General features: G+C 33.2%; 2 protein-coding genes across 4 annotated transcripts; one reads left to right on the top strand and one right to left on the bottom strand.

Annotated features, from left to right (window-relative positions):
- The first annotated feature begins 2,204 nt into the window (after window positions 1–2,204).
- Window positions 2,205–2,552, top strand: LOC110025138 (ethylene-responsive transcription factor ERF098-like). The gene has a single exon (XM_020725427.1). The coding sequence runs from the start codon at window positions 2,205–2,207 to the stop codon at window positions 2,550–2,552; it is 348 nt and encodes a 115-aa protein (XP_020581086.1).
- A 2,772-nt stretch (window positions 2,553–5,324) lies between these two features.
- LOC110025155 (cyclin-A2-1-like) lies at window positions 5,325–21,325 on the bottom strand. 3 transcript variants are annotated; one of them, XM_020725455.1, is made up of 12 exons: window positions 20,969–21,325; window positions 19,826–20,190; window positions 19,453–19,693; window positions 17,687–17,817; window positions 17,331–17,423; window positions 16,204–16,337; window positions 15,748–15,823; window positions 15,540–15,616; window positions 15,422–15,455; window positions 6,713–6,862; window positions 6,131–6,265; window positions 5,325–5,656 (listed from the first exon to the last, which is right to left on the bottom strand). In XM_020725455.1, exons 2-12 carry the CDS (start codon window positions 20,120–20,122, stop codon window positions 5,600–5,602), a joined length of 1,425 nt encoding a protein of 474 aa, XP_020581114.1. In that variant the 5' UTR covers window positions 20,123–20,190; window positions 20,969–21,325; the 3' UTR covers window positions 5,325–5,599. The 3 variants fall into 3 exon arrangements, with proteins under 3 accessions (XP_020581114.1, XP_020581115.1, XP_020581116.1); XM_020725456.1 differs by lacking the exon at window positions 20,969–21,325 and adding an exon at window positions 20,893–20,968; XM_020725457.1 differs by lacking the exon at window positions 5,325–5,656 and having other exon boundaries at window positions 6,172–6,265; window positions 6,713–6,768.
- Window positions 21,326–22,952: the final 1,627 nt, after the last annotated feature.

Genomic DNA, 22,952 nt, shown 5'->3' with positions numbered 1-22,952 from the left:
TCACCACTGCGCAAAATGATTTTCTTCTGAGAAATTCTGAATCAGCTGAGGACTCCACGCCTACATTATTTCATGACATTGGACATCCGCAATGCGTCGCCGCGTTGCGCCGCCGCAACTCGTCGCCACGAAGTACCACCACACTTTCTACCCTCTCCTTCAGACCCCTATTTATAGGCTCAAAAAGAGCATTGACCAATAAATGCACATTAATATGAAAATCTAAAAAAAGGTACAAGCATTAAATGCTCATAAATAATAATAAATAAAAACTTTTCATATTAAAAAAAGTCAAATTATACTAATCTTCTTTTCGGAATTTGAAGCCCTCTTCAAAATCCTTAATCTCTTCGAAGTAAGATATATATATATATATATATATATATCTTATTTCGAATATTGATATTTTCGGACGATAAAAATGGTCTCGCCCGGAAAATAGGGGGGCAACTGATACTCTACAAACAAATTTTCTTCATCCGACATGAATCTCGTGGCATGATACAAATCTCGAGACGATATTTAAACATGAAACATTCAAATCTTAATAAAAAGTCGTCCATAGCTCTGATTTCAGCAAACTTATAGTCAAACTGACCGGCTTGATTAGACATACCTAATGATATGAAAACTAGCCCAATCCGAGTCAAATCAAGCCCAGATCAAGTTATTGAACCACACTTAAATGATTCCCGAGCACATTTAAAAGATCAAAGGGTTGTCAAATATGACAAGTTTATACTCGAATCGAGTGGCTCGACAAGACCAATCTAACGAACCCAAGAACACTCAATTCTGACATCATTAAGACACTCAAATATTCAGTAAATGTCGTATGATTAAGGGAAACTCTCCGGATGATTCATATTTTTGCATTAATTGCACCCAGAACACTATAAATAGCCTCATCCCTCTCATGAGTGAGAGTTGATGTCTGGAGAGAGAGCCTAAGACCTTGAGAAGAATCTGTAGTTCAGCATCACCGACGATCGTCGTCGAACACCGTCGACCTCTCTAATCGACCACTGCCAACCTCCGTCGTTGACCGCCGTCGATCACAATTAACCATCGCCAACCGGCGAAGACCATCCTCAATCATCGTCGACCTCTGTCAACCGTCATCGATCACCACTAACTAAATGCTGTCAATCGACATCATAATCTGAAAAATATAGTTACCCATTCTCGTCTGCGTGATAAGAGATCTCTGTAATCATCAATCAATAGTGGATTTTCGCAACTGTGCCAGACACCGTGATTTTTTCCTTTACGGGCTTTCCACGTAAAAACTTCTGTAGTAGTCACTATTTTTTTTAGTTTTCATATGAGTGTGTGCAGAATTCTCGTACAGCGCTAAGACGATAATCTATTGCTCTACCGCCACGAACTTTCTGACACGCATCAATTCTCTTATAAATCAATAATGAATGGAAGCATTTAAGAGCATGGCTCATCATAGATATATTTCAGAAGATACATACAATAACTTATATTCCACACATCAAATTTTTAATGGTGGAATTTTTCTAAAACCTAATTTAAAATTCTTTCATAGGTAAAATTCATGATCAAATATAATCAACCTTTTGACATATTCTCCCTTGGAATGTTGCCCCCACAAATCTAGAACCTACCCACACTGAAATTACGACCTCCTTCAAAATTTTACGCTAATAAATATCACTAAATAATTACGTCATCACACGTTAAAATTGACCTCCCCACGACTGCAATGAGGCAACCTCACCCCCCCCATTATTAAGTAGCCAAAAAAAGCACGTTGTCTTATTCAACACACTTTATTTAAAATATTCATAAAAAAATGATTATAAAACCTTAATGAAGAAAAAAATAAAAATTTAATAATTATTACATTTACACCTCAAAACAAATTAAAAAAAAAAATTACAATTCCATTTTATAACGGACAAATAAAAATTCAAAAAAGCACAGCAACATATAATGCACACATTCCCCTTCCCCTTCCCCTTCCCCTTGGGGGCCAAGCCACCGGTTTGACTCATCCAAATACACCGAACCGAATTCCCTTTCACGTCCCTATTTAAACCGGCCCACTCCCCCCTCCCCTCCCCCAATAACAACCTTCCTTCGCACGTGTGAAGAATCCATCCCCTGCCCCACCACCAACCCCCGCCCCTAATTTAAATCAAGGAGCCGTTGCCGCCATCCACAACTCCAACCCAATGGAGAAGAAGGATGAAGGAGAAAGCAAGGAAACCCGATATCGCGGCGTCCGGCGGCGTCCGTGGGGGAAATTTGCGGCCGAAATCCGCGATTCGTCTCGCCAGGGCGCTCGAGTCTGGCTCGGAACGTTCAATACCGCGGAAGAAGCTGCTCGTGCTTACGACCGAGCCGCGTATTCCATGCGCGGCGAGTTTGCCGTTCTGAACTTTCCTGATGAACTGCATTTGTATGCGAACGACGCCTCCGGGTCTTCGTCGGAGACGAAGAAGGAGGTGATCGAGTTCGAGTGTTTAGATGATAAGGTTTTGGAGGACATGCTTGATTCAGGGGAGGAGGATAAAGAGTAATCGGGTTAATTATACATGTAACTGCAGTTAGTAGTTATGATCAGCTGTTCAATGTAATGATTATGTTATATTTAGTTTAATAAAATAAAACTGGATAAGCAAAATAATTAAGATCAGTAGAAAGGAGTATAAGCTCTGAAACTGCAGTTAGTAATCCATACTGTATTAAGCTTAATTAAGTATTAATGGGCTTTATTAGTGTCTTTATTATGTTTTTAGAACTAATTAATTGATCCTAAACACACTGCATTTTACTCACGGACAGAAAATTAAAGATTGGATTTTTTAATAAGCTGAAGGTCATTTCTTCTGCTGAAATTTCCTTGCGTAGGCTCACGCACTTTTATTGGCGTATTACGAGGAAACAGAGATAATTTTTTTTAATTTGGTAATTAAATTTATTATTTTAATAATTAAAATCTTAATTTTTTGATTAAAAATAAAGTAATTTATTCATATTGTTAAAATATAATTTGTAATAAAAAATAATATAATAGATTAATTTGCCGTTAATATTTGACAATCAATCAATGATAGATTAAGGGTCTGTTTGGGTCAGCCGCAGCTTATTGAATAATCTGTTAATAAGTTTATTAAAAATATTCTGCTGATAAGCTAGGTATGGCAGCTATTACAAATTTTTATTTTTTTTCTGAAAAGTCAAATTACTATCAGAAAGCTGCAACCGCGCCTACATAAGTGTGATGTGAAAATACTGTTTTCAGCGTTTTGAAAACGCATAAATTATCAAAACGTAATTTAACCAAACAGACCAGTTGCGTTTTCGAAACGCCACTGCATCAAATAAGCTGCCCCAAACGACCCCTAACTTGTTTGAAAAAATCAAGCTTAATGCATATTAATCAATAAGTTTTGTATATGAATAAATAAATAAAAAAAGAAAAAAATTCATTTTCAGCAGATTTTGTGAGAATATTATTATTAAAAGTGTTTTTTAAAAAAAAGCTAATTATGTCTGCTGAAAGGCGGCGTGGAGGCGGCTTCGAGGTTTCTGAACAGCAGCAGCCTCTGATTTTTAGCTCTCACTAAAATTGAAGAAAAAAAGGTTGAAATAATTAGTGGACGCTAAAGGAGGACGCGGGGCCCAACGATGAACACAAAAATTCATGCACTGATAATATCCAGAAACATGTACGTACATGCCATTCAATTTTTATGTATTTACATATTTGCCATTGAACTTCAATTCTCATATGAGTCTTGGAGGGAATATTAGAAAATATATTGGATTTTATGTAAGACGAACCACAAATTAAGAGATTCCTCTCTATTTTTTCCCTCCTATTTATACGTAAGGGAGAAAAATAATAAAATAATAAATTAGATACATTTCATAATATACATTTGCACGACACCTTTTTTCGGTGTCTTAATAGAAATCAAGTAATGTGGGTGTCGAACAGTGTCTTTAGGACGCATCTCTCTTATATTTGGGTGAAAATAAGGGTGTAAGGGTGACTCTTTTATTAATGGATTGACATATTAACTTATTAGTTATGAATTATGATGATCGTCTTTGATAGTGACTCTCGCACAAGTGGACTATGCCATTCTGTCGAGACAAGCTGGACAATTTGGTTCGACTTAGCCACTTTGAAAAGTGGATTCAATCTGGCAACTCAAGAAGGTGAGCCTAGTAGGAGTGCTCGATTTAGTAAAATAAGTAAAAAAAAAATTTATAGCCCTATTTATTATAAAATACTACTATTTTTTCTATGCATGAAAATGCGCCTTTTATTTTTTAAAAACATAAAAATTATATTTTTTTTATGCGATATTAAAAACTTAAGCTGGCTAAATGTAAAATGAAGAGTTTTGTTGTCAAAAATGTAAATATATTGGTGTAGAATCTTTTTTATAATGTAGGGTCTTGTTCTTGTTCATGAGCTCATAAAACGTATGTTTTTAGTAGGAAAGTATAGAACAATATGGTGGATGTATTGATAGGGTTAGATTATGCTTACTTTCCAAAATTCCTCGAAAAAAAAACTTTGGAAAAATTAGTTCTTCATTAAGAGAAGTGCTCTTATGTAATGATAATTTTCTTCAGTGACAAGTTTGTCATGGAATAATTAGATCACTTCGACACGAGGTATCAATTCAATCACTTCGACATGTGAGCTTGATTCGATCACTTTGGCATATTGGCTTGGCCTATTTCATGAGCCTCTAAGGCCCATAGTCTATTGATCCTTACTCTTGCCATGTATAAATATTTTTCTAATATGTATGGCCCATAGTCAAAAGCATGTGAATGCCCAATGCATATTTATTTTTTATGAGCTACACCATGTTAAAATAGAAGAAAGAATTTTGAAATGCTTTATAGACCAAAGTTTGATTAGAATGTCTGGATACAATATTTTTTTCCCTAAACAAGTGATGTATTTGACAAAGGCATAAAAGTCAAGTTAAATCTTTTTGCATCATTCTATTTTATGTATCGAAATTTTATTATTAAATAAAATGCAGTGTATAATAATATAATATCTTTACAGCACAGACGCACAAACGATATGCAAGACACCCACAAATATATCACTTGTCCATAATACACACACACACACACATAACAGGCTCGAGCTTGACTGAGCTCGAAAAGCTAGCAAGCCAAGCTCAAGCCAGCCTCTACTCAACTCATTAACTCGCTTACCAGCTTGTTTAAAAAATAATTAATAAAAAAAATATATACTTAAAAACGGAAAATTTATACACAAGTTCATAGCCTTGAACTATAAAGCTTCACATAGAAACAGTTATGTTAAGGAGATAACATTAAACTGGAAATTTTTACACAAGTAAGGTTAAGCAGTACATAATGGATGAAATACAATGAAAAGCGGAGAAGAGAGTCACAAGTTAAAACAGGTATACATGGCTTTTTTAACTAGCAGTAAGATCTAAGCACTAACCTGTGCTACAAACCCTCTCCCTTTAGATGAGGCTTTGATCAAAATGAATGAAGACTAGCTAAAAACAATTTAAAAAAAATAAAAAAAAAAAGGAAGGTTCCTCGTCCATAGGTATCAGGAAAATAGTGAATCTGGAAGTTTTGGAGATACTCTACAAGCCACCCGTTCATACTGCCAAAACCAAGCCTTTAAATTAACAAAAAAAGTGGGGTGGGGTGTAAAAAAGTGCAAATTTTGGTGGGATTGAAAATTTTTAGGAAGATTTACAAACATAATGTAGGTATTTACATTTCTAACACATCAACTTTAATTTTTACATACGTATCACCTTGCTTATACATGAGAAGGCGTATTTCACTTGTTATGGATGTGATATCAAAGATTTGCGTGACAAATGTAAGAGATTTAGGTATTAGAAATCTAAATACATAGGAATTAGGGTGGTATGTATGTAAATGTCCCAATTTTTTAATGCGATTTGAGATGAGTTTAATGCATGGATGATCAATCAAATCTTGTATTACACTAATCTCAAATCAAATTTCGAGGAATTTAAACTTATTCGGATCAAATTTTGATTATAATATTTTCATTTTTTTTTTTATACTTAAATACTAAGTAAATGTTGGGAGAGATGTGCTGTACCTTGTCCTGAATGTATTTATCACGAACTGCGCTGAGTGGGGAACTACTGGAATTCTGCTGCAGATCATGCATTTGTACAACTGCAGACTTTAGATCTGATGCATTGTAAGAGGTGTAGTACTCTAAAGTGCAATTCTGTAAAAAACAGCAATAAAAACAATTAAGTAGGATGGATAAAGAGAACAATAGGAAAAATCTGATGTGAAAACTGTTGGTTTTATTTTAGGGGCTTTTACATACACACCACCCTAATTCCTATGTATTTACATATCAACTTTGCTTTTTACATCTAATTCACCCAAAACTTTCATATCATATAAAAAATACAACTATTTTAACTTCTAAAAGTGAAATACACCTTTCCATGCATAGATAAAGTGGGATATAGATGTAAATATATAAGGATTGAGTGTTACTTGTGTAAATCTTCTACGTGAATAATCAATTAAAATTTATTTGGCATTCATCTCAATGCATATCCAACTGCTTTGATAACAATATTAACCAAAAATTTTGACCAGGATATCATGAGCTATTTTATTTTATTTTTCTGAAAGAATGATTGGGGTTGGAAAGCATTACCCAAGGCTCCTCAGATTGGTCCAACGTCCATCTGGCGAGGAACACAGCAGACGCAGCTATAACAGAAGGAAGAAACTTTAAGAAACTATATTCGACCAATGTAAGCTCCGATAAATAATTTGTCATGTATCCTAAAGAAAGAGAGGGAGCCTGCAGGTTGGAATAGAAGATATGAGGCAAGCAGTTTACTTTGCAAAAACATTAATAAAATCAAGGGGCATTTACATAAATACCACCCAATTTATGTATTTACATATCTAACACCTAAACTTTAACTTGTACATTCATGCCATCCAAATCCTTCATATCACATTAAAAATACCATTATTTTAAGTTTTAAAAGTGGAATACCCACTCATGCATAGCTAAGGTGGCAAACATATAAAAATTGAATCTTAGGTGTTAGATATGTAAAATCATAAGAATTGAGTGGTATGCATGTAAATGAATCATTTTTGGATCAAATCCTTGAGCAATTCACATTTTGGATGTGGAAATTAGAATTCCAACAGTATTGTTAAAATTTGAAGTCAATGCCAAAGGATATGGTTGCTTAAACCCCGAATTATTGGCAGCAATTATGCACTCACCCAAGAAAAGGCGCTGAAAAGAAAAGAATGATTTCACAAAATAAACCTATTAAGACTATGAGGAAGATATTGGAAAATGATAATTATGATAATAAACATTGTTTGATGAAAAAATAAACTTTTTAGCTCTGTCGCATTTCAAGTTATAAAATCTGGCGAAATAGATTATCTTAAAAAAAGTATGAAAAGACCTTGCTTGGAAAGCCTGAACAATTGAACAGCTTCAGTTTATTACTAACAAGAGGCATTATAATTCATCTTCATCAATCATGCTTATTGAATTTGAAGCCCTCCGTGTATTAGTGTCTCCTAAGACCCATCCTCTTCTATTGCGAATTTCCAATCTTAGAACTGAAAGGTTTTGTAAATTCATATGAAGTAACATTCCTCTATCATACATATTTGTAATACTCTATCCACATCAACCAATATCAAAATTTCATCATAAAAACCTAGCTCATGCTTCTTATAAACCGAGGGAATTCAGCAACAAATGCAAAGGTATAACATACTTTACACCATGGAAATTTAAACCTTTTCATGCTTTCATGCCAAATTTTAAAATCTATCATTTTTCTTATAAAATTATTTCACTTCCTCAAGGAGGGCCCACTACAATAGTACTACTACCTCACATTTCATAGGGCTTTTTTTATTTATATGTTTACAACAAAGGTAATTTGATGTTAATTCAACATAATCATCCATGATCCATGCGCAAACCATAAGGCTTTTGTTTTAAATTCATTATAATGGATTAGTTGAATGTTATTGCATGTAGTCAATAGGTATCCTTGTTTGCTTAGCCAAAACCAAAAATCCATACATGAGTTTGTTGAAATTTGTCCAGGGATTTACCTTCAATTTCCTTGTTTAATGTTCATATGGCTTTACTTTACAAAATTATTCCATGTTCATCCTCATATGCTCAAAACTAAAACATAAATGTGCAGGAAACCTTGAGAATTTTGTTATATTATCTTTTAATCCATGTGTTTGATGCTTTTGCATAAAAATACAAGTTTTCATGCATTTTAATCTAAACCGAATCAAACATGTATGAAATCATAAGGATTTTTCTTCTATATTTTTTTAATTCATATATTGGATGCCAATTTACAAAGTTACATATGCCTTCATGCCCATTTAATCAAAACCGAAAGTCCTACATAGGTTTCATGCTGTAATTTTTAAATTACTTCTATGTATATGTTTCTATGTCAAATGTTTCATGTTAAGTGAATTATCCATAGGATTTTTATAGTTTAATAATTATAGCATGAAACATGGAATGATTTTCTAACAATTAAGACAAGCTATTCATCTTATTTTTTGTGCCTTGAAGTTAACAATTCTCCAAGACAATGCGTTAGCATTGAAGATCTTCTGGGAGGCAAGCGTGAAGCTATGACCTATCCTAACCTCTCCGAAATACCTAAAAAGCATGCCCACCTCAGCATTAACAACATTTAGCCCCCTTTAATTCTAACTTTCTTCTTCTTCTTTAAAGAATTATCACCCTACTTCCTCTTACCAAACAACATGGTTGCCAAGTAGCTGTCAGGAATGCCACACATTAATTTTGTGCTGTCATGCAAAATTTTCTTTGGGCTGCCCATCTTCCCAATAATCACGCTATACAAATAGCAAAGGCTTCCACGGGAAAGGGAGGCACAAATATCTATCGCAACTGCCAGGCTTATAGAATGGTGCAGGGAATCTTAGGTCACATAAATTACTCACTAAAAGACAAATGTTACACATTATATAATACATAAGTACTTAACACAACTTAATTCTCTTATTGTTCTGCAGTAAAATTATAAAGAGATAAGGCCTATGAGGCTCCAACTCAGGACTCCAACCCCCAAAAAACTTGGGCAAACCCAACATGAAAAGGGATAAAGGTCAAGTAGTGTCAATAAATAATATAACTCACCCTCTCTATAACAACTTGCCAACTAGGCCAAGAACCAAAGGTAGCCAACCTGATGGACAGTCCATACTTGGCAAACTGTCAGCTCGGCTTGGGTGAACTGTCAAACTAATTATAATCAACTTGCAGTTCACACTTGACATTTTACTGCACCATTTTGTACAGAACTACAGAATAAGGACTAAGCTACCGCCAAAAGTTTGTACGGCTTCCAAAATCTAGGCCACCCCAACATTAATATTTTGAACACAATATACTTTCTATCTGCTTTCAAGTCACCCTCTATACCACTAAAGGGATAACCCTTAATTATAATTAAAAGGTCAAATGTCTAAGAAAGGAGGCTATAATCTCATTATTAGCAAAAAAGAGAAGACTTTTCTTTCCACCCTTTGCTGCTCTCTATTCAGATCTCAGGCCTCAGGCATTCCAGCTTGAGTGACATACCTACAGACCCATAAAGATTCAACAACCAAAGTGTTATTAATGAACATATAAAACTTCTAGGTGTTAGATATAAAAATACATATAAATTGTGTGGGTATATATGTAAATTCTCCTTTTTATTTTTATTATTTCATTAGTATTCAAAACCATTAGCCCTTGTAGCGTTGTCTTTAAAAGGTTTTACTAAATATGTAGGCAATTGTCACGTCATATATTGATTATACCATGCATATGAATTTAGGTAGATTCAAATCATTTCTTATGATACATATTACAACATGGAGCATGAGAACTCCTGATCCTCTAGGTTCTCAAAATAATAATTAGGTATGATGCAAGGAACGCTCCATATATCAGGATCATTATATTATATGCTGTATTAAATCTTGTACCCAATGTTTTGAAATAAATGTCGCTTTCTATGCGACATAAGGTTATTAAGCATAACAAACCTTAAACTATTTCCACTAAAAGCTCTAGAAAATTACTTTTATCCAGATAAATTGTTATCGTTATATTATTTCATGACAAATTACTTAGTTTTATAAATAAGAAGTGAAAATTTTGTAAAAAAATTTTCAAGCACTTTAACTAAAACTTTCCCTTTAGAAGTTAAGACTTTTGCTTACTCCATATTCTTCTAGGATGAAAACATTTTAAATGCAAGTCACAATTTTGGAGTTCATATTCTTTCCCTAAATTAGTAATTGGATATAAGGTGACACTTCCCCAAATATTTATTACATGCATGAAATGTTAATTTGACAAGTTTCTTAAATAATGGTGACCATAGAGGTACTTTAAAAAACTTTTTAGTGCTTTGAAATCACTAATAAAATGAGGTTGCTTCGAGTAATAATTGAACTCTCGTTAAAATGGCTAACACAATGCTTCAAAGATCAAAATCTACACCAAACATTTTGGTCTAACCGCATGATGCTCTGTGCTAAACCCCATTACAACAACAAGCCATTGTCCCACTAAATGGGGTTGACTACATGCCTTTGTCCCACTAAGTGGGGTCGGCTACATGAATCCTTTTCTCCACTATGTCCTATTGAGCGTCATACTTTCATTAAATTCAAATAGATTAAGATCATTTTTTATACAACATGACCAAGTCTTTTTAGGTCTAGCTTTACATTTCTTAACAAAAGTCAAATCTAAAACATCTATCGTCCTAACTGGATCATCAAATGGTCGGTGTTTAATGTTAACAAACCATCTAGGACGACTCTCTCTAATCTTGTCTGCTACTAGAGCTACACCAGCCCTATCATGGATAAATTCATTTCGCATTTTGTCTCGAAGTGTAAAGCCACTCATCCACCTAAGCATTCTCATCTCAACAACACTTAACTTAGTTTTATGCTTCTATTTTATAGCCAACATTTTGCACCATAAAGTATTACAAGTCTCCACTGTCATATAAATTTTTTCTTTAAATCTAAGTAGTAATTTTCTATCACACCATAGGCCCGATACATTCCTCCATTTCAATCATCTAACTTAAATTCTATTAATAACCTCCCCATTCATATCACAATCACTATGAACGATCGACCAGAGATATCTAATAAGTTTACTCTTTTTAATGACTTGATCACCTATTGTTGCAACGTCTTCACTAGATCTACTACTACTAAGATTACATTCCATGTAATCAATTTTAGATCTACTCAAACAAAAGCTTTTAAACTCGATCTACTACTACTACTAAAAAAAAAAACTTTTAAACTCGATCTACTACTACTACTCAAACAAAAGCTTTTAAAAAGTTGACCCCCATAAATCAAGTTTTTCCTGAACAATTTCTCTAGTCCTATCCACAAGAAGGATATCATCAGTGAAAAGTATATATAAAGGTACATCCTCTTGCAAATGTCCATTAATAACATCCATAACTAAAGCAAAAAGATATGGATTTAAAACTAATTCCCGATGCGATCCAACTAAAATAGGAAAATATTAGATTTCTTCTGTGCGAACACAAGTAATAGCTCTAGGATACATACCTTTAATGACTTGAATATAAGTCATATCAACACATTTCTTTTTCTAGAACTCTCCAAAGTACATTTCTTGGTGCTTTATTAAAAGCCTTTTCTAAATCAACAAAACTATATGCAAATACTCATTACCCTCTCTTTACTTCTCCATCAAACCTCTAAATAAATACATAACTTCCATAGTAGAATAGTCAGGCATGAATCCAACTGATTTTGAGAAATCTTTGTATTACGTCTTAAACCATGTTCAATTACTCTCTCCCATAATTTTAACATATCACACCTTCATTTAATTCCTCTACAATTTGTACACACTTGTGCATCCCCTTTATTATTAAAAAAAGAAACTAAAATAATCTTCCTTCCCTCCATAGGCATCTTTTTAGTTTTTAAAATAATACCAAAAAAGCTAGTAAACCAATAAATTCCTAAAATCCCTGAATATTTTCACACTTCTATTTGGATACTATCGTCTAGTTGATGTTCCACCTCTCATTTCTTTCGAGTTTCCTCAACTTCTGTTTTATTAATGGGATGATAAAAATAAAAATTTATTAATATTAATTATATTAATATCATTAAAATAGATCGTCTTTTCAAATTTTTTTTAAAAAAAATTTATAAAAATATCTCACCCATTATGTTAAACATCATCATATAAGAAAAGTACTTCTTGATTTTTCTCTTTAATATATTTATTTGAACTATATCTTTACTTTTCTTTTCTTACATTTTTATTTGACTAGTTTATACATATATCTTTTTAACCTCTTTAGTATCTAATTTAGTATAAATATCATTGAAAGCAAAATTCTTAACATCACAAATTGTTCTCTTAAACCACTTATGGGCCACTTTATATATTTCTCAATTCTCTAAATTTTTGCATTTAAATAAATTTCCATAACAAAACATCTTATATTTATCTTTTTTTGCACATTATTATTCAATCAGCAATTATTTTTATTTATAAGAGCATTTCCTTTTGATTAACAAAGTACATCTTTTACTACTTAATAGTGTTCATTATCAAAGAAGTATTTCTAAATAAAGGCCTTGAGAAAGAAGTGAATATGGAAATCTGTTACGACAATCGAAATGCTTTTTGCAAAATTAGGGCAAACACAATTTTTTTGTAATAATCCAATCAATTCAACAAGAATACAAAAACAAAAACCTACAATTCGATAAGTAGGCGATGTCTCCCAATTCCTACAATTCTAGAGATAAGAGATCTCTCCCACACCCTAGACCTAAGACTCACAATCTAATCTCATGCATAAATCTAACCAACATAGCAAGTCTATTTATACCCAAAAATAAAAAAAAATAAAAGACTAAACTGCCCTTAGACTAGGCATATACGTAAAAATACTCCCCTCCCCATAAAAGACACATTGCACTCAAGGTGGGAAAAAATTAGACTACAGCTTGATTAAGTGAGAAGGCTTTCACCCGGTGTCATTATCTGGCCATCTTTTCCGATTCATCAGAAATTTGTTGTGACCCACAGGAGTTCAAAATGCAGTCTTGTACACATCATTTGGCCGCCTCTTAATCGATTGGTGGCCTGATTTCCAATCAATCTTAGAGATTATCACAACCCCAAACAGCTCATACCGTGGCTTACTGATCACCATAATCTCTGTCCTCCGTCTTACGTGTCTCTTCCATCTCTGTCAACTTTGATCCTACTTGCTTTTGTTTGTCCACGCCATCCGAATGTCGTATTATTTCTTTAAATTGTTGTATTATTTATTTAATACAATAATGAAAATAAAAGACTAAACTGCCCTTCGAGTAGGCATAGACGTAACAATACTCCCCCCCCCCCCCCCCCAAAAAAAAAACTCCCCCACACACTCAAGGTGGGAAAAAAATAGATTGCTACTTGATTAAGTCAAAAGGCTTTCACCTGGCGTCATTATCTGATCGTACTTCCATTTAATCAAAAATTTGTTGTGACCAATAGAAGTTCAAAATGCAGTCTTGTACATATCGTTTGGCCGCCTCTTAATCGATTGGTGGCTTGATTTCCAATCAATCTTAGAGATTATCACAACCCCAAACAACTCATATTGTGGCTTACTAATCACCATAATCTCTGTCCTCCGTCTTACGTGTCTCTTCCACCTATGTCAACTTCAATCCTGCTTGCTTTTGCTTGTTCACGCCATCCAAATGTCGTATTATTTCTTTAAAGTGTTGTTGCTCAAGTCTGTTCCTGATTTCTTCACTTGACATTGCAGCTCCTGATCCACTTAAAGTGGTGATGACGTCCTGATGTCGTGCAAGTCCTTCTGGTTGCTGTTGTTGCTGTCTATTATCAATGTCGTCGATTGATCACACAGCGGAAGGAGCCAGTTTTGTGTCAAACTTCATTATCTTCTTCATCATTTCATATATTCTTTTGGCATAATCTCCTCCCCACATTTCCGCCCACCTGTCTTCATCAGAAATCTCTAATCCACCCCTAAACAAAGCCCTGAGAGGAGATTCGTGATGATGGATGTTTTCCTCCTCATGTTCCTCAAATTCGATTTCTTTTCTTTTTCATCTTGCCACATATTCTCCATTCAACCTTTGGTTGGGATTTACACTTGGATTGCATCTCAATGAGTAGCTTTAGTATCTCTCGAATTTCCCCCATGCTCTCGAATCGATCCTCCAGTTGATTTTCCATAGAATAGAAGGTGAAAAATCTTTCTTCCATACCAGATTTGATTTTACTCATCTATTCCTCCAATTCTTCTCCAAACCATCAACTCTCTTTGATGTCATCTCTTTCAGAAAAATTTTCGATATCAAAGACAATTTTTTTATACCCTGAAAGCTCGTCGCGGCTTCCCCGCAAGCTTTGATGGTGCATGTATCACATGACTAAGGAGCAAGATGGAGTTTCAGTTCTCCACTGCTAAGAATCGCCAGTTGCGAGTTTTTTGTACACCGTTTCGCGTCTGGTCGCAAACGGGCATGAGGAAGAGAACATCGCGCAGTGTTTGTGGATGTGTTTAACCAACAATTGAATTATGCTCATAATAATTCAACTGTTGGTTTAAAGGGTGGATGTGTTTAACCAACTATTCAGCACATACTTAATTTCTAGCATGAATTAATAACATGTCTCTCATTAAATGAACTTGAGTTCTGTTTAGGAATGTATAGGTGTTTCACACATCTTTGGTTCAGCTGCTAGCTGTTTCCAACAGTAAATAATTATCCCTATTAAGTAGTTTTTATCCTCAACTCTGTATGCTTATCGAAACATCATTTGGTGTCGAATTCCTTCTTTACGATTACAATTCCACAAAAATAACTGCATAAAAAGCTTTAAATTCATATTACAAATATTAAATTGCAATCGGAAAACCCGGACCTTGTATTTCCTAAATCAATATCTGAGCAGTGCATCTATTATAATGAGTATATGTCATTTCCAGAAGTACACATATCCCAATCATATATAATCTAAGCAGATGTTATGCAATTCTTCATCCCGTCAACAAATCACAAAAGGTACATTTGGGTAGGATATAATTGTATTCCGAAGATTCAACACCTTCATGCACACAAGAAGAGAAAAAAATTTACTGAATTTAGCTAGATAAAATGCATTTTTCCAAGATACTCAGGCAGGTTTACCCCTAAAGAGATCAATATTATCATTTCAGGATGTTTATTTCCCAAAGAAACACTAAAAAGTAAATAAATTTGATGTGTAACATACGCTATGAGATGCTTGTGCTGCTCTGAGGAACCTCCTGCACAAAAAAGTAGGATTTTATTAGAGATATAATGTTGAATGGATCTTGCATAAATAAAAATGTTCTAGAAGAATAAATTGCCTTAAAAATGTTTTTATTGTGGGAACAGACAATCGAAAATCCAAATAGCTTAGTACTTGAACCTCCATTTTGAGTACCTATCATTGAAAGGGCGAACATTGATTAAAGATGATATAGTTAACTTCTATTTTTTTATTTACTTCATTAATTTTAATTATTTTCTAGTAAAAAAAACGATATCAAATTAACAGGAGAAGGATAATCATACATCTTCTTTGGTGTATGTGTTATCTGTAATAAAGCAGAACTCTTCCACACGAGGAGCACAAATTTCTTCATACTTCCTGCATATAACATTGAACGGGATAAAGCAAATTGAGGTCAAGAGTGGCCTTTCTGCTTAAAAACATAATGATTCATTGACTTATGTCTATCATTGCAAATGGAAAACATTATATGCACTAACTCAGGAAGTACTCATGCCTCAATAACTTTTCTTTTTGGCATGACTACAGTTGTTCTGAAAATATAACAAATAGGTTCACAAATTTCAATGAAATATATTTGCAGAAAATTAATGTTGGCTGCTCAGTCATAATGTACACGTAAAATTTTGGAAGTCATTACAGTCTAAAAAAGCATTAAAAATAGCTGAGGAAAAAAATGCTAGAATTTTAAAAAGCTTGAATATAAAGCATCCCTCATACTATCAACAAGATCTTACGATGCAATCAACATGCAAGTCACACCAAGAAGTTGCAGCTTTTGCCTTTCAATACAATTTCCAGATAGAAATCTATCGATGGCATAAACACTCAAATAAAGTGTATCTGGAACAAGTTTGTACTCCTCAGCAACCTATAAATTTTAAGAACATTAACATCAATTACCTCACATATTTTAAAAGTAAATAAAGGCACCAAATGTGTGTAAGAACATATTTCAACTATATAGAATAATCAACATTTATGCAATAACTATGGAAACAACACCAATAACTCAAAAGTTTGAAAGCCTCAAAAGTTGAGCATATATTTGCAATTGCAACAATCATGGGGGAACTCGCTATGATGCAGCAAACGAGTGTAGATATGTAGAAAAAACATAATCACAATGAAATCAACACGTTACTCTAAAAATTTGAAGTTACAAAAGTTGAGCATTAAAACAATCGTGGGATTGCTTCTTGTGTAGCATAAATCATCATCAACATCACTCTGTAATCACAATGTAATCAAAATCTCAGCAATCACAATGGAATGAAATCACGAGAACTCAAAAACTTTGAGGTCTTGAAATTTTAGCTTATGGTTAAAACAATCGAAGAAGCATTTATCATCATTGGATTATTTTTTGCTTGTTTTCATAATAACTACAACCATCAATTCTACAATTGATAATCCCCTTTTCTTCATACACTAAGGTATTGTTTGAGATCATTTTATGCTTTTCTTTTTTTTTTAAATCTTTTATTTTATTTTGCCTATGTTTTGGCATAAAATAAAACAAGCTTGATATCTTAAATATGTGTTTTGTTTTATTGATTATAAAATGAGATGATTTATGTAGCTGCCGCAGAAGTCAACCAACTTCCTCAATTTTCCAATAGTAGAAACTAGAATTTTAATTTTGTATTATGACATTCTTAAAATTCTTCTACTATAAATCAGATCATGATTACTAAAAAAGGGAACATTTTGCTATGGAATTAAGAATAAAATGGACTTCAAAAAAGGGTCTCGCCTGTCAAACATGAAAATAAATAGCATGCAAATGCTAAAGAAAATACAAGCCATAATAAGTATTTTTTTAACAAAAAATGTATAAATCATCTAACAAACTAATACTTACCTCAACCAGCCAATCAATCAAGATGCCTCTCATACTTGGAGTGATTTCTCGTTGCAAGGTTTCCATAAAAGTTGAAGAGGCTCTACGGATGAGCTGAAGAAATAAAGGACGGAAACAAGCTAATCTAGTGAACTTTCTAGCAGAAGTGGTGAGAAGAAGGAAAAACATTTCTTAGAAAATAATGTAACAATATCATAAATAAAAGACTAAGAAAAATCAACTCTATCAGTGAATAGTATGAATCATTAACATTTGTGAAAATAAAGTAAAAAAGAAGCAATAGAACAGTTTAAGGAAGGATTTTCAGGCAAAACAAAATAGGCAGAATTAAAGGACAAAGAAGCAGCATTAATTACCTCAGAAGCTCTTAGATTAGCATATATATCTTTTGCATAGAGGCTGCACATTTGAGGGTTTGAAAGATCCAAATCAATGTCATGAATACCTGAGCAATTGAAGTCCTGGTCCTCAGAAAGGATACCTTTAACTGCATTATGAACTCAAACAACAAGTTAATCAGCATAAAAATAAAAAATTCAGATTAAAATTCAGTTTATGCATACTCAACATCTGGCTTACATTTATTTTGTTTACGATTCGCTTCATTTTGCTTTGTTTCATTTTTATATTGTTTTTATTTTTAATTAAAAAAGCATCCGGGTCGTCCACTTTTTTCTTCATCGAAAAAATTAGAAAATGAACTCAATATAAGGAATGATCATAATTCAGTCTACTAAATTCATAATTAATCCTATCCAAATATCAATTATCCTAAACTTATTTAAGCCTTAATTAATCTAAATTTAGCATTGCAATCAATAACTAATAATTATATATTTGGTTTACAAATATTTTAATTAATCATACTTGTTAGTTAGCAAAACTATATTTAATTAATATTTCAACAACATCAATTTAAAAAATCATACGTAGGCACAATTAATCCTTAACAAACTATATTACACTACTAGCTAATTCTTAATCACCAAAATTAATAGATAATAATTATTTGCTAAGCCTAATTACTCTAGTCAGGCACAAGTAGAAATTTGACAATCTACTGCAAACTTTAGGATAAATAAATAGTTAGTTGTTGATTATTCTAGTCAGTTAAGAGTTGATCATTTAAATCAAACCTAATTAACATAATTAAATGCTAATATATATCATTAATATTGAATAAAATCTTCATTAAGCATTAATTAGGCTAAAAATATTTAAAATCCAATCAATTATTAAAAAACTGCTTATTCACTAAATAAAAATAATATCTGAACGATCATGACTAAAACCTCATTAATCCCTAATCAATAAGGTATTCAATTGCTAATTTTTATGACTATTTAATCAATTAATTTACTCCTTCAGGCCAAATTATTGCAATTTAAAAAATTAAATGATATTAATTGAAAATCTAATTAATTATTAATTAGCCCTGGCATGTAATCAATGTAAAATGATGTTAAGTAATTAATTAACTATGCTAGACGACATTTCACAATTAAATACTGACAAAAATTTGATGGCACTGATTATAAAACTAATTAATCTTTAACATGTCAAATTAATCTTTAATCTGCGTGATTAGTCTAATTAACTAAAAAACACATAGGCTTGTTACAGAACATGTGAAAACACAAATACATTAGCTCTAAAAACCCATTTTGGTGAACATGATCTGTAAACTGCGCATTTTGTTTCAAAAATAAGAACTAAAAACATAAACTATGAACTTCTAAAATGGCCAAAACAACTAAACGTAGCAATTGCATATATATAGACCAAAATCAAAGCTACATAGTTGGTCCAATGAAGTTCCTCTAATTTCAAGGGCATATAGTATTTTGTACATGGGTATTTACATACATACCACCCAAGTCCTATATATTAACATATCTTACACCTAAGCTTTACTTCTTACATTTGCACCACCCAAAAATTTTCATATTACAAAAAACTAACACCATTTTAACTTTTAAAAATTGAAAAACACCTTGTCATTCATAGGTAGAGTGGCATGCATTTAAAAATTGAAGTTTAGGTGTTGGATATGCAAATACATAAGAATTGGGTGGTATGTATGTAAATCTTTCTAAAATTAAAGATCATCTACAATGCTAACCTTCCATTTTAGTCCCATCCAAATTATTGTTTTGCATGGTCCCATCCAAATTTGCTGTAGTAAATGAGCTCTCTCGAACACTTAAATTCTCTGACATATCTACTACACATTTTCCAGCGTTTCCATCATGATGCTGCTCAAAACTAGAAGAAATGGCGGGGGTGGATTTTAAATCCCTTTGATCAGAACTTGTTTTGGCTTTCAAATTTTCTGGTCGAACTTGCTGCTTGCAATCCTTGGCCTAAATGCAAATAGCAAAATTGGAAAAAAATTGTAGTTTGTGAGAATGAGAATTGGGAAACAAGATAATAATGCTATGGAGTTAAAATACTCATTAATGTATCTAAAAGAGGAAGATATGTAGGGAAATCACCTGTATTTTTACTGCATTAGCGCAATTTCTGTAAGAACTCTCACGGCACACATTGGAGACATCCTTAAGTACCGCTCTTTTTTTGTTCTGCGAAGTTACAGCATATGGGGCAGTAGGATTGTTCTCTTCTGAAATCACTCTCTTTGTTCTTCCCACTTTTGTTTGTTTTTTATCAGGTATTAAAGGTGGCCTTGGCAGCAGTCTTCGGCCATGAGAAGCCAAGCTGGCAGCTCTAGCTCTTGTGACTGGTCCTTTGTTCTTCCCATAACTAGGAACAACAGAAGCTTGCTTATTCATGGTTTAAAACAGCTTGTAGCTCGAAGAAGAATGGAAACAATATCTTCAAATGATGATGTCGTCACCACCTGCATTTGAACAAACAAACTGATTTAATAAGTAATTATAGGCCACGATGAATAGAAAGGAAAAAAATGCTATATTGCCTTAACAAGATGTAGAAATTAAATGAAATCTCAAAGATTTAAGATTCAGTTAGGCAGATTCTGCAACAAAAAAAAAATCAAATGAACTTGATAAGCATATTTGACCAACCAGAATTATCAAATGCACTCTAAAACAGTAGAAACTTGACTGATTTTTTTTTTTTTTTTTGTAACGTCAACATCGCTCCACTTTTCTTATTGAAAACGCACTTTTATCTAATACGCAGAGACAACTGCGTCCGTAGGCCCAGTAACAAATGGAATTTCATGCATCCGAACCTTGAATTTCTCTATAAGACAATACCGAGACTAGTCAAGGGTTTTACAAATTTTAAGTTGTTGACAATTTGAAGAAAGTCAATTGAGAAGGAATGAAGTGGGATGTACATGCACAAACAGAATGAGTCGGCACTAACCAACAAGAAATATAAACTGACCGAAGGCTCTCAAATGTAAAATAATAGATGAAATCTTTGCGGCAGAGAATCAAACAATAATCGTAACGTTTTTTATAACAAAATCAACACAAACTACAAACACTTCCACTGCAAAACAACTCAAGCAAAGCACCGCAAAATTAAAAAAGCAGAGCTGAAGGTCTTATTGCGGGGGACTCGATCTCACTGTAGAAGAGCCGTCGGACTGTGTTTCGAGAAAGCTATTCCATGGATAACAACGATTAGGGTATAGTTGGACGTACATTCACCGGAAAAGAGCCGCGGACTTGAAGCAGACTTCAAGAATGTTAGGCTGCTCGATATCGCCCAACAGGCATCAATAAGAGCATCCTAGTAACGAAAACCATCCTCACTTTAAAAGAAGGTGACGTCACTGAAGCTCGACACAGACCTATATAGAAGTTGAGTACTGTAGACTGAGATGGATCACGCCAAGAGGAGCCGAGGGGATGGAAGCAGCTCCTCAATTTGATGGTCGCCGCTGCCGGAGGAGGATGACCTGTACCTCCGGCGTTCGGCAGCCTTCTTAGGGTTTGGAGGGAGAAGCGATTCGAATTCGAACAGGTGTCATGAGTAGACTCGGTTCAGGGAGAAAAGGGTAAATTTGCACAGCGACGTGAATGCGTTTGACAAAACTGCCTGAATTGCTTTTTACCAACTTTTCAAACCTCAGCTGTTTTTTTCTTACGCTTAAAAAAATTGCTCTGTAGCATTCCAAAAATGTAGTCGTATTCCGTAAATTTTCAATTAAAACTATAGTATTTCTATAAAATATATTTTAAATTTTATTTAATAGTTTTGAAAACAAATCTTGTTATGGCAGTTTTTAATAATTTAAGTTTTATTTAATTCACTCACAAATAATAATTATGAAAATTTTATAAAGTAATTTGCAGCTGCAGTTTATTGGATAATATGCTGATAAACTGATTAAAAATAATATGCTAATAAACTAGGTGCTGTGGTTATTATAATTTTTTATTTTTTTGAAAAAGTCAGATCGTTGCTAGAAATGTGTCACCGCACCTAGATAGATTCGGTATGAAAATGGTGTTTTCAGCGTTTTGAAAACGCATAAGCTGTCAAAACACAATTTAGCCAAACAAATTATGTGCTTTTTAAAAATGTCACCGCACCAAAATAAATTGTCCCAACTAAAAATTTCCCTTCTCTATTATAGGGACAGTTTGGCAACTGCAGTTGTGGATTTTGATGGAACAGAAGAAGAGTAAAAAATGAAAATAGTTATCAAATAAAATCAATTTTATGCACCATGAAATTGTAATGAGATCAATAATTTATTGCTATTCATTTACGAATTTAATTAAACTTATATAATAACGTATACAATAATAAAAGAATGTTTTAATGATGAGAACTATTTTTTAAAATCCTTTCATGATAAACAGATAACAAGATAATTGAAATAGGAAGATTTACATGTATAACAGTCAGTTTATGTGTATTTACACATCTAACTTTCAATTTTTATATATATGCCACCTTAACTAATGCATGAAAAGGTCTATTTAAAAAATCAGCATATTGATATTTTTCTAAGTTATATGAAATATTTGTGCGGTATAAATATAAAAAGTAATGTTTTGGTGTTAGATATATGTAAATATATCGGAATTAGAAGGTGTATATGTAAATGCCCCTTAAATATAAAAAAAAAGGCATAAAATAGTTATAAATTTTATAGTAATATCAAAATAAATTGGAAATGGTGATGATTTTAGTATTTAATCACATAATAATATCTTCACAATATTTGTGGATGCTCTTCTTGAATTGTCTGTTATTGATTTCACACGTGCATTACCCGGACAAAATGAGTCAAGTTTGAATATTCTTTAATGCAATAAGGCAACACACTTTGTGGTTGAATGACGTTCGAGAACTCTTGCAGTTGTCAAGGCGATTTAGGGCACGTTTAAGCCAGCTTATTTGACGTGGTGTGTTCTGAAAACGCAGGATGAAGCATTTGGAAATAGCGGCACGACAAGTCGACAACATTCCTTAAAAATTTAAGTTAAACGTGGGTGGTGGGTTCGACCCCGCAGCCTATGTTTCTTTGCGAACATATTACTCTACTGCCCTCTTGCGCTCCCTCTCACTGCCACCCTCTCTCTCGCGCTTTTTTTGCCCTAATCATTCCTCTCTCGAGCATCTCTCTAGTGGTAATGGGGTGTCTTTCTCCTTTCCCTCTTCTCTCCTATCTCT

The sequence above is a fragment of the Phalaenopsis equestris genome, unplaced genomic scaffold, assembly GCF_001263595.1.
Source record: "Phalaenopsis equestris unplaced genomic scaffold, ASM126359v1 Scaffold000291, whole genome shotgun sequence".
Lineage (NCBI taxonomy): Eukaryota > Viridiplantae > Streptophyta > Magnoliopsida > Asparagales > Orchidaceae > Phalaenopsis > Phalaenopsis equestris.
The sequence above is the reverse complement of the archived record's forward strand: the minus strand, read 5'-3'. Positions and strand labels throughout refer to the sequence as shown.